The 14,291-nt window shown below is 38.8% G+C and overlaps 1 protein-coding gene across 5 annotated transcripts in view; it reads right to left on the reverse strand.

The window, feature by feature from the left end:
• Setd3 (SET domain containing 3) overlaps window positions 1-14,291 on the reverse strand; it is a 397,353-nt gene that overhangs the window by 153,721 nt on the left and 229,341 nt on the right. For all 5 annotated transcript variants that reach the window (XM_090370760.1, XM_090370761.1, XM_090370757.1 and 2 more), the window contains exon 9: window positions 13,598-13,644. In XM_090370760.1, the coding sequence (XP_090226886.1) occupies window positions 13,598-13,644 (47 nt within the window). The remainder of the gene's footprint in view (window positions 1-13,597; window positions 13,645-14,291) is intronic.

Consider the following 14,291-nt stretch of genomic DNA (forward strand, 5'->3'; position numbering starts at 1 on the left):
ATGAATATAAAACACCATTATGCCTGGCATTTGTGGATTATGAAAAGGCATTTGACTCCATACAGCATAAGGCAATGTTTCAGGCACTGGAAAGACAAGGCATAGATACCCCATGTATTATGATTTTGAAGAAAATATGAGAATGCTACCTTCTTTATTAGACTAGACAAAGACAGTAGCAAATTTAAAATTGAGAAAGGAGTTCGACAAGGAGACACAATATCTCCAAAGTTGTTTACTGCTGTCCTTGAGGAAGCTTTCAGAAGATTAGACTGGTCACAGAAAGGAGTCAATGTGAATGGAGAGTACCTAAACCATTTACGATTTGCCGATGATATTGTGGTCACAAGCCATGATCCCAAAGAATTAGAGGAAAATCTTAATCAGTTATGCATAGTTAGTAAGGATTTTGGACTAAAGATGAATATGGCTAAAACAAAAGTAATGACGAACAAGTATGCCATAGAAAGGGATATAATGATTGAAGGAGCAGTATGATTGAAGGAGCTAGGTGCAAAGACTATGAAGAAATTAGGTGCCAACTTACCATTCAATGGGCATGCATCCAAGAAGGAATTGCATCCAGTTGACAAGTGTAGACAGTGCAATGTTGAGTCTGTTTGGTGTGACATAAACACTGGGAAAAGGGAAAATGAGAGTAGGAGTATGTTATAGGTCTAATGATTCTGATGAGTACAAATGAACAGTTGTGCAGAGAAATAGAATTAGCCAGTAAATCAGGATGTCTTGTAATGTACAAGACATTACATCTTTCCAGATATTGACTGGAAGTTATGGGTTGGACATTCGCATGCTAGCAAGACTTTTGTGGATTTATTGGAGGATTGTTTTTTAAACATGTTCAATGGGCAACCAGAGGGAGTAATGTCCTTGATCTGATTACAAGCGATGATTATTCACGCATTAAGAATTTCCAGATAAAGGAACCCCTAGGTGACAGTGATCACAATGTACTGATGTGGGATTTACTTAAAGATGTAACTATCATGAAGGGTAAAGGGAATGGTTTTGTTTTCATAAAGGTGACTACAGTGGTCTTAGACAGTTTTTAAATTCTATGCAGTGGGATCAACTGATGATGTTAATAACGGTGAATTCTAAACAGGAAGCTTCAGGAACATGATCTTGGAGGCTACTAGACTTTTCGCTTTTCATACCAAGAAATACTGTTCAAGGTTCGGGCCTAAATGGATGTCGAATGAATTAATGAGGCTCATGGCAGAGAAGAAAACTGCATGGGATGCATATAAATTATCAGGCGACACAGAAGCCTACAGCACATATAAGCTAGTCTGTAATCAAGTCGCAAAGAAGGTCAGGCAGGCGAAGGCAGATTATAAGAAATCTTTGGCAAAGGACACAAAGAAAAACAGCAAAGAGTTCTTTACTTATGTAAATTCTAGAAGGAATGGGATGAATCATATTGGGCCACTTAACATAGATTATGCGACTATTGATGATCCTGCTCAAGTAGCTGATAAACTGAATGAGTATTTTGCATCTACATTCACACATGAGGTTGATTGATTGATTGAATTTGGTTTTTTGTGGTGCAAAAACAGCAAGGTTATAGTGCACCATGGAAAGATTAGAATTCAAAAAAGATTAGACTGGTTACTTTTAAAAAGGCTACTTCCACACATGAGGAGTTATTCAAGGAGTTTGATAAACTACTGGGGAATGCCAGTAGTTTATCGAACTCTAACAGGGAGCTAAGTGATTTTGTAATAACTGAGAGCAAAGTGGAGGAGAAATTGTTGAAGTTAAACATAAAAAGGCACTTGGGCAGATGGAATCTATCCAGTTATAATGAAGGAGGCAGCAAGGAAAATAAGCAATCCCTTAGTCATAATTATGAGCGCATCCTTAGAGTCAGGGGAAGTCCCCATGGACTAGAGATGTGCATGCAAATGTATCCCCATATCACAAAAGGGTTGTAAAGGGTGACAAATAATTATAGACCTGTTAGTTTAACTTCTGTTCTGGTGAAAATAATGGAGTCGCTGGTTGAAGAGGTGGTACAGGATCACGTAGACAAAGCAGCAGTCATAGTTCAGACACAGCATGGGTTTGTAAAGGGGAAGTCTCGTCTGAACAATTTGATTGGATACTACGATGTGGTCACAAAGGAACCAGATGCAAAAAATAATTTTGATATCATATACTTGAATTCAGTAAACCTTTTGATATTGTTGCACATGGAAGACTGCTGTATAAATTTGAGCAGTATGGCATTAAGGGCAAGTTACTGCAATGGATAAAGGGATAGTGGAGCAGGAGACGGCAGAAAGTGGTAATAAATTGACACTGCTCTACGTGGACTAATGTTATTAGCAGAGTCACCCAGGGTTCGGTGTTGGGCCCATTGTTGTTTTGCATATTTATTAATGTTATCAATGAAGGTATGTCAGGCTTAATGTCCAAGTTTGCAGATGATACAAAGGTTGGCAGGGTTGTTAATGACAATAAAGACAGTATGCTACTGCAAAAGGATCTAGAAACGTTAGGCAGACAGGCTGAGAATTGGCAACTGAAGTTTAACATTGAAAAATGCAAAGTACTCCATATGGGTAGTAGTAACCCAAGAGAAATGTAACAACTGTATGGTACTACACTCAGGGAGGTGGAGTATGAAAACGACCTGGGGGTAGTTGTGCAGTCAGATATGAAGTTCTCTGAGTAGTGTAGACGGGCTGCCAGAGCAGGTCATGGAGTTTTGTTAATGATATATAGGAATTTTGCTAGCAGAGACAAGGAAGTGATTATCCCTTTGTATAAGGCAATGAGTACTGTATACAGGTCTGGAGGCCTCATTTTAGGAAGTATATAGAGTTGCTAGAATGAGTACAGAGAAATGCAACAAGATTGGTGAGAGGAACAAAGGGGTGTCCTTACAAAGAAAGGCTAGAGTTCTGCAAGTTGTAGCATCTGGAGACTAGGCACCTGCAAGGTTACCTGATCGAGGTGTATAAAGCCTTGAATGGTTTGATCAGGCTCAATGCTGACGGGATACTTCCACCTGCTCAGATTAAGAACCTGAGGGGCCACAGATTCAAATTGAGCAAAGACAGTTGTAGAATAGATGTGCGGAAGTTTGCCTTTAGCCAGAGGGTAGATGATTGCTGGAACAGACTTCCATCTGTTGTTGCAGAACTTGATAGCTTAAATAAATTTAAGGCTGAATTAGACAAACATTTGGATTGACAGGATGGGTGAAATGGGAAGGTTTTTTTTTTTTTTTTTTTTGGCTGATACTTTATAAGCTTGCTTTCTTGCACCATGTGCCTCAACTAATGCTGATATATCATAAGAACTAATGAGACTTGTGGCAGAGAAGAAAAATTCATAGGATGCATGAAAATTATCAAGCGACACAGAAGCCTATGGTAGATATAAGCTAGTCTGTAATCAAGTCACAAAGGAAGTTAGGCAAGCAAAGGCTGATTATGAGAAATCTTTGGCAAAGAATGCAAAGAAAAACAGCAAAGACTTCTTTACTTATGTAAACTCTAGAAAGAAAGGGATGAATCAGATTGGTCCACTTGACACTGATTGTTCAACTGTTGATTCTGCTCAGGTAGCTGACAAACTGAATGAGTATTTTGCATCTACATCCATACATTAGGAATTCTTTAGGGAAGTTGAGGCCAGAAGCTTATCAAACTTTAATAGAGAGCTAAATTATTTTGTAATAAGTGTAAATGAGAGCAAAGTGGAGGAGAATTTGTTGAAATTAAACATAAGAAAGGCACCAGTGGATGCGATCTAGTCAGTTATATTAAAGGAGGGAGCAAAGGAAGTAAGCAAACCCTTAGCCATGAATATGAGAGCATCCTTATACTCGGCAGAGGTCCCCCAGGGATTGGAGATGTGCAATTGTACTCCGTATTCACAAAGGGGGGGGGGGAATCAAAGGGTGACAGGAGTAATTACAGACCCATTAGATTAACTTTTGTTCAGGGGAAAATAATGGAGTCACTAGTTAGAGAGGCACTACAGGATCATCAGGACAAGACTAGTTAGAGAGGCACTACAGGATCATCTAGACAAGACTAGTTATAGTTCCTACACAGCATGGGTCTGTTAAGGGGAAGTCTTGTCTGACCAGTCTGATTGGATACTATGACATTGTCACAAAGGAACTGGATAGAAAAAAAAAAATTTTGATACCATATACAGCAGACTCTCGATTTACCAGGATCGGATTAACTGGGACACTTCAAAACTCCAAATTAAAAAAAAAAAAAAAAAAACATCAACCAGAAATAAAATTCAAGTAATAACTAGAATAGGTATAAACAGATATTTTGCAAGTTGTAAATAAGCAACAAGAACCGGCATTATAAGTCATCACTGGGAGATTAATGTGTCTATTATCTTGCAATCCCCGCTGTCTTCACACCCACTGCTCAAAAAAAAAAAAAAAAAGGAGAGACAAATGTTTAGTTTCTTTTAGTGCGTTGCGTCGATTATTGTGTTTCGTCACACAACAAAAAGAATTTTTGTTTCATTATTTATGTCATGGATGTCGAAATTTTTTTCTTGTTTATAAATCACAAAAATGATGGGTAAACACAAAAGAATTGCGCTTTCAGTTAAATAAAGACTTGAAATTATTCAAAAGTTTGAAAACGGTGCATCTGTTAAATTTCTAATGAACCATTATAATGTTGATGTCCAAACCATGCGCAACATTGCAAAAAATAAAGGGAAGCTATTCAATTTAAGATCGACATCACAAAAAATAAAGGAAAACATCGTACTGGACAGACAAGTAGTACATGGTAAGTTTTTTTTATCTTTCGCCATATTTTTTTACTTAGGTTGCTGAAAAATTTTCGATATAGTAAGTCCTCGACTTACTCAACTACGGATTTACGTAAATTTGTTTTCACTCAATTTTTTTATTTTTTATTCCTTTTTTTTAGGATTGTAAAATTTAAAACAACAAAAAAATAATAATAATAAGCAATCAATAATGACTATCATGGCACGCACAAATTGCACAAGTGAGATCAGAGCAACAAGCAAAAAAATATAGGATAGAAGAGAAGATTCTTACAATTATTTATGTTTTTTTTTAGCATTAGTAGAGGCATTTGATGCAAGAAAGCAAGCTTATGCAGCACCAGCCAAAAAAAAAAAAAAAAAACCCACTACTTCACCCCTCTGTTCGTTCAAAATCCCTGTCCAGCTGAGCCTAAAACTTATTTAGGCTATCAACTTCCACAACAAGGGATGGAAGTCTGTTCCACCAACCAACCACCCGCTGGCTAAAAGGCAAATTTCCGCACGTCTATCCTACATCTGTCTTTCCTCAATTTGAATTTATGCCCTCTCAGGTGATTATTCTGAGTGAGAGGAAGAATCCCATCAGCATTGAGCATGCTGAAACCATTCAAGGCTTTATACACCTCTATCAGATCACCTCGCTGGTTCCTAGTCTCCAGACACTGTAATTTGCAAAACTTAAGCCTTTCTTCGTAAGAGCACCTCTTTGTTCCATTCAATAATCTTGTTGCCCTTCTCTGTACTCGTTCCAGCAGCAGCTCTACATCCTTCTTGAAATGAGGCCTCCAGACCTGTATACAGTACTCTAGGTGTGGCCTGACCATTGCCTTATACAAGAGAATAATCACCTCCTTATCCCTGCTAGAAAAATTCCTATATATCATTGACATTACATGAGCTACTCTTGCAGCCCGTCTGCACTGCTCAGAGAACTTCATATCTGCCTGCACAACCACCCCCAGGTCCCTTTCATTCTCTACCACTGTCAGTGTAGTACCACAGAGTTGATACTTTGCTCTGGGGTTGCTGTTTCCCATGTGTAGTACTTTACATTTGTCAATGTTAAACTTCATTTGCCACCTCTCAGCCCATCTGCTCAACCTTTCCAGATCCTGTTGCAGCAGCATAGTGTCAGTAGTGTCCTTGACAACCCTGCCTACCTTTGTATCGTCTGTAAAATTGGACATTAAGCTTGATATACCATCATCAATATCATTTATGAATACAGAAAACAATAATGGACCCAATACTGAGCCCTGAGGGACTCCACTAATAACATTAGTCCACGACGAGCAGTGTCCATTGATTACCACTCTCTGTCTTATACCCCTCAGCCACCCCTTTATCCACAGCAGCAATTTGCCTCCAATGTCACACTGCTCCAATTTGTGCAGCAGTCTTCCATGTGCAACAGTATCAAAGGTCTTTCTAAGATCCAAGTATATAATATCAAAGTTATTCCCTGCATCCAGTTCCTTTGTGACTGCATCACAGTATCCAATCAAATTGGTCAGGCAAGACTTCCCCTTAACAAAACCATGCTGTGTCCGAGCTATAACTGAAGTCTTGTCTAAATGATCCTGCAGTGCTTCTTTAACTAGTGCCTCCATTAATTTTCCTGGAACAGAAGTTAAACTCACAGGTCTATAATTACTTGTGTCAGCCTTTGATCCTCCTTTGTGAATTGGGGTCACATTTGCTCAACTCCAGTGTGTGGGTACCTCCCCTGAGTCCAAGGAAGCTCTCATAATTATGGCTAATGGTTTGCTTACTTCCTCTGCTGCCTCCTTTAATATAACTGGATAGACCCCATCCACCCCGGGTGCCTTTCTTGTGTTTATCTTCAACAATTTCTCCTCCAATTTACTCTCAGTTATTGCAAGATTCTCTAGCTTACTGCTAGAGTTGAATACACCTCTGGCTTTCCCCTCGCTAAATAACTCCTTATGTGTGAATGTCGATGCAAAATATTCATTTAGTTTGTTAGCTACCTGAGCAGGATCATCAACAGTTGACCCATCGATATCAAGTGGACCAATCTGATTCATGCCCTTCCTTCTAGAGTTTACATAAGTAAAGAACTCTTTGCTGTTTTTCTTTGCATCCCTTGCCAAAGATTTCTCGTAATCTGCCTTCGCCTGCCTAACCTCCTTTGTAACTTGGTTACAGATCAACTTGTATCTATCATAGGCTTCTGTGTCATGTGTTAATTTGTATGTATCTCATGCATGTTTCTTCTCTGCCATATGCCTCATCAGTTCATCTGACATCCATTTAGGTCTAAACCTTGAAGAGTATTTCTTAGTTGGTATGTAAAGCCTAGTAGCTTCCAAGATAAGTTCTTTGAATGCTTCCCATTTTGCATTTGCTGTTGGTAACATCATCAGTTGGTCCCACTGTATAGAATTTAAATACTGTCTCAGTCCATCATAGTCGCCTTTACGAAAGCAAAAACCCTTCCCTTTACCCCTGATAGTAGTTACCTCTTTGAGTAAATCCCACTTCAGCACACTGTGATCACTGCCACCTAGTGGTTCATTTATCTGCAGATTCTTAATGCATGAAGAATCACTGCTGATAATCAAATCAAGAGTATTCCTCCCTCTAGTTGCCTCCCGAACATGCTGATGTAGAAAACAATCATCTAATAAATCCACAAAAGCCTTGCTAGTGTGTGAGTGACCAGCCCCCAAATTCCAGTCAATATCTGGGAAATTAAAATCTCCCATTATAAGACTCTCTGATTTACTGGCCCACTCTATTTCCCTGTACAGTTTCTTATTGTACTCATCAGAGTCATTAGGCCTATAGCACAGTCCTACTCTCAATTTTGATCTCCCAATGCTTATGTCACACCAAACTGACTCAACACTGCACTGTCCAGCGATGTCCACTGGCTTCACTTCCTTGGATTTTATGTATTTCTTAACTAATAGCATAACCCCTCCTCCCTTCCTATCCAGTCTATCCTTCCTGTAGACGTTGTACTCCCCAAATTCCAGTTCTGCATTCCTTATATCTGTGTGACACCACGTCTCTGATATCCCAACAATATCTGCCTTTGATGTTTTGAGCAATACCTCAAATTCATCAAATTTATTTACTAAACTCCTAGCATTGGTGTACACACAGGTATACATGCACCTATTTCTATTCTTAGCTACCCTAACACAACCCATGTGTTTACTTGTACCGCAATGACTCCCAGCAGTCTCTGAAATATCCTGCATCTTGTTTTTCAGGCTTCTGCTCATTCCAATAGAAGCAGTGCAAGAATCTCTTTCACCTCTGCCAGTGGCTACTGTTAATCTATTCGTCTTTGTTAATCTATTCGTTTTTTTTTATATGACTGAAGATTTCAGTGAAGGGGGACATGCACTTCACCAAAATAGCGTAAAAACCCACAGAACTCCAGCTAGGTATCATTGCAAATGCAATAAGATCGAGTTTATTACCCGTTTATAATAGATTGCTCTAACAGAAAAGCCCAATAAAACGGAAAGTGCAAATTGTTTTCATTGTTTTTTGTTGATCTCCAGAAATGTGCTTTAGTAAAATGTGAGCTCGCATGGGGTGATAATTGTGAGTTTCCACCTTAACTCTGTGAAGTTCTTTACAGAAAATTTCATTTTGACTGTTATCATGGTGCCGACTAAGAGAATAAGTGACAACGGTATTAGTAAATCTACCAAGAAAAGGAAAGCAATCGATTTCGATCAGAAAATTAAACTAATAAGAATGTAAGAAAATGGTCAAACATTAACAAGTATTGCGCTGAATTCAGATTTGTCAATAATAACATAGCATCAACATGTTACTAGTCATTCCTGAGTTACGTAAAATTCGATGAAGTAAGAAGTCCTGGACCGTATCTCTTACATATGTCAGAGACTTCTGAAATTTTAGATTAACTGGGAAATCGATTATCCGGGATTTGTTTTTTACCATCTTTGCTTTTGTACTGTTGCACATGGAAGACTACTGTACAAATTGGAGCAGTATGGCATTAAGGGCTAGTGCTACAATGGATAAAAGGATAGTTGAGTGGGAGAAGACAGAGAGTGGTAATGAATGGACACTTATTTATTTGTTTATGGGCTTTATGGTGCAAGGACAGCAAGGCCATAAATGTGCCTAACTATAGTGATGTTAATACACAGTTTATGTAGTAGTAGTGGCATGTGATGCCACTGGTGGATCAGTGCCTGCATCAGCCAAAAAAAAAAAAAAAAAAAATCACACCATTCCCTCCAAATGCCTGTCCAGTTCCTCCTTAAATTTATTCAACCTATCAACTTCCACAACGACAGATGGAAGTTTGTTCCAGCAATTAACCGCTGGCTAAAGGCAAATTACCGCACATCTATTTTACATCTGTCCTTTCTTAATTTGAATTTATGCCCCCTTAGGTTCGTAATCTGAACAAGTGGAAGGATCCCATCAGAATTCAGCGTGCTTAACCCATTCAAGGCCTTATACACCTCAATCAGATCACTGCGCAGGTGCCTAGTCTCCAGCCAATGCAATTTGCAGAACTTAAGCCTCTCTTGATAAGAGGATCCCTTCATTCCCCTCACCAATCTTGTTGCCCTTCTCTGTACACACTCAAGTAAATCTACATCCTTCCTAAAATGAGGCCTCCAGACCTGTACGCAGTACTCAAGGCGTGGCCTGACCATTGCCTTATACAGAGGGATAATCACCTCCTTTTCCCTGCTAGCAAAATTCCTATATATCATTGACAAAACCCCATGACCTGCCCTGGCAGCCTGTCTGCATTGCTCAGAAAACTTCATATCTGCCTGCACAATTACTCCCAGGTCTTTTTCATTTTCTACCACCTTAAGTGTAGTACCACACAGTTGGTACGTTTCTCTGGGGTTACTTCTACCCATATGCAGTACTTTGCATTTTGTCAAGGTTAAACTTCAGTTGCCACTTCTTAGCCCATCTGCCCAAATTATCCAGATCCTGTTGCAGTAGCACACTGCCATTACTGTCATTAACAACCCTGCCAACTTTTGTATCATCTGCAAACTTCGACATTAAGCCTGATATACCTTCATCAATATCATTGATAAATATACAAAACAACAGTGGACCTAACACCGAACCTTGTGGGACCCCACTAATAACATTAGTCCAAGAAGAGCAGCACCCATTGATTACCACCCTCTGTCTTCTCCCACTTAACCATCCTTTTATCCATTCTAGCAACTTACCCTTAATACCATTCTGCTCCAATTTGTACAATAGTCTTCCATGCGCAACAGTGTCAAAAGCTTTCCTGAAATCAAAATATATGATATCAAAATTATTTTTTGCATCCAGTTCCTTTGTAACCACATCATAATATCCTATCAAATTTGTCAGACAAGACTTTCCCTTAACAAACCCATGCTGTGTCTGAATTATTGCTGCAGTCTTGTCTAGATGATCCTGCAATGCATCTTTAACCAGTGACTCCATTATTTTACCAGGAACAGAAGATAAGCTAACTGGTCTGTAATTACTCGTGTCACCCTTCGATCCCCCTTTGTGAATTGGGGATACATTTGCACATCTCCAGTCTGTGGGAACTTCCCCTGAGTCCAAGGAGCTCTCATAATTATGGCTAAGGGTTTGCTTAGTTGCTTTGCCGCCTCCTTTAATATAACTGGATAGATCCCATCCACCCCAGGTGCTTTTCTTACGTTTAACTTCAACAATTTCTCTTCCACTTTGCTCTCAGTTATTACAAAATCATTAAGTATCCTGCTACAATTTGATAACCTTCTGTCATTTTCAAACCTTAATTCCTCACGTGTGAATGTAGATGCAAAATACTCATTCAGTTTGTTTGCTATCTGAGCAGGATCATCAACAGTCGAACCATCAATGTCAAGTGGGCCAATCTGATTCATCCCCTTCCTTTTAGAGTTTATATAAGTAAAGAAATCCTTGCTGTTTTTCTTAGCATCTTTTGCCAAGGATTTCTCGTAATCTGCCTTCGCCTGCCGAACCTCCTTTGTGACCTGATTACAGATTAACTTATATCTGCCATAGGCTTCTGAGTCGCTTGATAATTTATATGCATCCCATGCATTTTTCTTCTCTGTTACGAGTCTCATTAAGTTCATTTGACAACCATTTAGGCTTAAACCTTGAACAATATTTCTTAATAGGTATGAAACTTTTAGTAGCTTCCACGATTAATTCCTTGATGTATATAAATGTTGTTGAAGTTCACACTGCGCTGTACAGTTGTATGTGTTTAAGGATTGAAAAAAATTTTGGCCATGTGTGGGATATCTGCCAGGAGGTCAGCAATACTGAAAGGAATGTTTGTCCTGGAAAGAGGTAAACATAGCTTGTCGGTCACTATTGTATTTGCGGCAATCAATGAGTACACATAGGACAGTGAGCTGAGTGTTGCAATTTGTACACAGTGGTGGATCAGTGCCTGCAAGAAGATAAAGATTTGTTAGATGTGTATGGCCTATTGTAGTCAGACTAATACGATTTGCTCATGTCTGTTTTCAAGTATACTCGATTTCCAAGGTTGGAGATGTTCCTTTATACAGAGCAGTTTGTTCCCAACTGGACTTTGCCAGATGTGTTGCCATTTTTGAAGACACTGCTTCTTTATAATTGACTTGTAGTCTGTGATTGGTATACTAAATGGTTCATATATAGGATCTGTAGCAGTTTTCGCAGCTAGATCAGCACATTCATTTCCAGAAATTTCAACATGACCAGGGATCCAGCAAAAAGATAACTTCTTGTTTCTTCCTATTTAGCTTAGTCATGGTATTCCAAATCTGTATGAGTAAGGGGTTATCATGATTTTTATTCTGCTGTATAGCTTGGATAGCACTAATGGAGTCTATACAGATAACACTGTTCAATAATTTGTTGATAAGGTGAAATTTAATGCTATGAAGATAGCACAGAGTTCTGCAGTGTAACTGCTGCATTCAATGGGGAATTTCTTGGCTGTGGTAAGGTTGGCAAAAACTGCTGCTGCTGCACCAACATGGGCATCAGTTTTAAACCCATCTGTGTAGATTGGAGTGTACTCTGCATGCTGGGTTCTCAATATGGCAAGAATTTGCAGTGTTTCCTCCAACGATGTGAGTGAAATGTCGCTAACGGTATGTGATACATCCAAGGTGGAGCTGTACGAGAAGTAGTAGGAAGTATCATGTCAATTATAAAGTCAATTTACCAGTCACTGAGCAGGGAACACAGATGTATCCCTGTTGATGGGTTTTTAGATGGATAAGCTCTGTAAAGGTCCACCCATTTGGGGAAGACAGAATGGACACTTCTCTTCATGGACTAATGTTATTAGTGGAGGCCCAGGGTTCAGCGTTGGGTCCATTGTTCTTTTCTGTATGTATAAATGATATTGATGAAGGTATATCAGGCTTAATGTCCAAGTTTGCAGATGATATGAAGGTTGGCACAGTTGTTAATGATAATATGCTACTGCAACAGGATCTAGAAAAGTTGAGCAGAGGGGTTGAAAGGTGGCAACTGAAGTTTAACAATGACAAATGCAAAGTACTGCATATGGGTAGCAGTAACCCAAGAGTAATGTACCAACTCTGCGGTACTACTACACATTCATTTCCAGAGGTAGTGGGAGAATGAAAAAGACCTGGGGTAATAGTGCAGTCAGATATGTAGTCTTCTGAGAAGTGCAAACAGGCTGCCAGAGCAGGTATTGTCAATGCTATACAGGAAGTTTGCTAGTAGGGAAAAGGAAGTGATTATCCCCGTGTATAAGGCAATGGTCAGGCCACACCTTGAGTACTGCATACAGGTCTGGAGACCTCATTTTAAGAAGGATGTAGAGCTGCTAGAGATTGGTGAGTGGAACAAAAGGTTGCTCTTACCAAGAAAGGCTTAAGTTCTGCAAACTGCAACATCTGGAGACTAGGCATCTGTAAGGTGATCTGACGGAATTTGCCTTTAGTGAGTGGGTGGTTGATTGCTGTAACAAACTTCCATCTGTTGTTGTTGTGGAAGATGACAGCTTAAATAAATTCAAAGCCGAAACTAGACAATTTTTTGGAATAAATGGATAGGTGAAATGGGAAGGGTTTTTTTTTGGGTTTTTTTTGGCTAATGCTGTATAAGATTGCATTCTTCCATCAAGTGCCTCTACTAATGCTAATTATTTTGGTGAAAATTTACTGTGCTTTGCGGTTACATATCTCTTAAAATTCAATAACTAATTTGTCAATTCCTATAGAGTCAATCCCATAAAAAAAAAAAAAGGTAAAGTGCAGCCTTTATCAACCCACTGCAGGATGGAAGCTTCCTCAACAATTCATGCTGAGGGAAATGGACCATAATCTGCCACGCTGGTCCAGTGCGGGTTGGCAGATCGACCGTATTCAGCAGTCAGGGGCTTGAACCCCGGTCTACTCAAACAGCGTGTGCTACTGCACTCTCGCCCCTGACCACTCGGCTACGGAATCCCATACAGCTTCAACAACATTATTTAAAAAAAAAACAAAACTGCTAACTTTATTAGGACAATTTTAACATGAACAGAAAATTTGAGAAAATTCAAACAGAAAACAGGCTTTTTTCTGGTAAACGCCTCTCTGGTAAAGGAAGTGTCAGCATAATTGGCTATTTAATTTTTAGAGGATAGCTTTGATCAGGTGTAACTAGCACCTAAAGCCTACTGATACATTAAAAATACAAATACCAATTTCTAGAAAAAGTTTATATTTAACTAGAACTGGAAAATTAAATCACACAATATGTAAGTAACTAAAATTGTATTTACCTGTACATATCAAATGTGAAATACTCCTTCAGTGGTAATTCCATATTCTAAATTGAAAAGTATTATAAAAAAAAATTATCAGTTTTATTAATATTAGCTTCATAAAATATTTACATGCACACAATAATGACCACATAAATTGCATAACTCTTAAGTTTAATATTTCCTTAATAATTCCCTCTATAGGTAAAACTATGTCATCTCAAATTGACATAATTTTACATTATCTTGTAAAACAATTGTGTTATTGTATCAGCATTCTGTAATATTAGAATGATACTGCATCATCTTGTTTATAAAAGCATCCACCTGCTGCATCTGTCTTTACTTCCTATGGCATACACTCAGTTAACTCTAAGGAAGAAAAGAATAATTACTGCTCTTGACAGGGAGGGCTTATCTAGTCAACATATAGATGCAAAAGTTGGCTGTAAGTATTTTACTGTGTGAAGGTTGCTTAAACAAAGGAAACAAAAGATGGCCTGTAAGTGGACTGAAATAGAAAAGTTCTGCAGCATAGGAACAGAGTTTTGGAGCATCTATGCCTCCATGATCAGGCAAGCTCCAGAAACCTAAAATCCATGTCGAAGGAACATACTGGAGTAAATACAGTTTATAGAATTGTCCAACAAAGATGTCAAAACGTAGTATCAACCATGTAAGAAGCCCTTGTTGACAAAATCTATGAGGAAAA

Source organism: Mastigoproctus giganteus, chromosome 3 (genome assembly GCF_048544385.1).
Source record: "Mastigoproctus giganteus isolate SK-2022 chromosome 3, ASM4854438v1, whole genome shotgun sequence".
Taxonomy (NCBI): Eukaryota; Metazoa; Arthropoda; class Arachnida; order Uropygi; family Thelyphonidae; genus Mastigoproctus; species Mastigoproctus giganteus.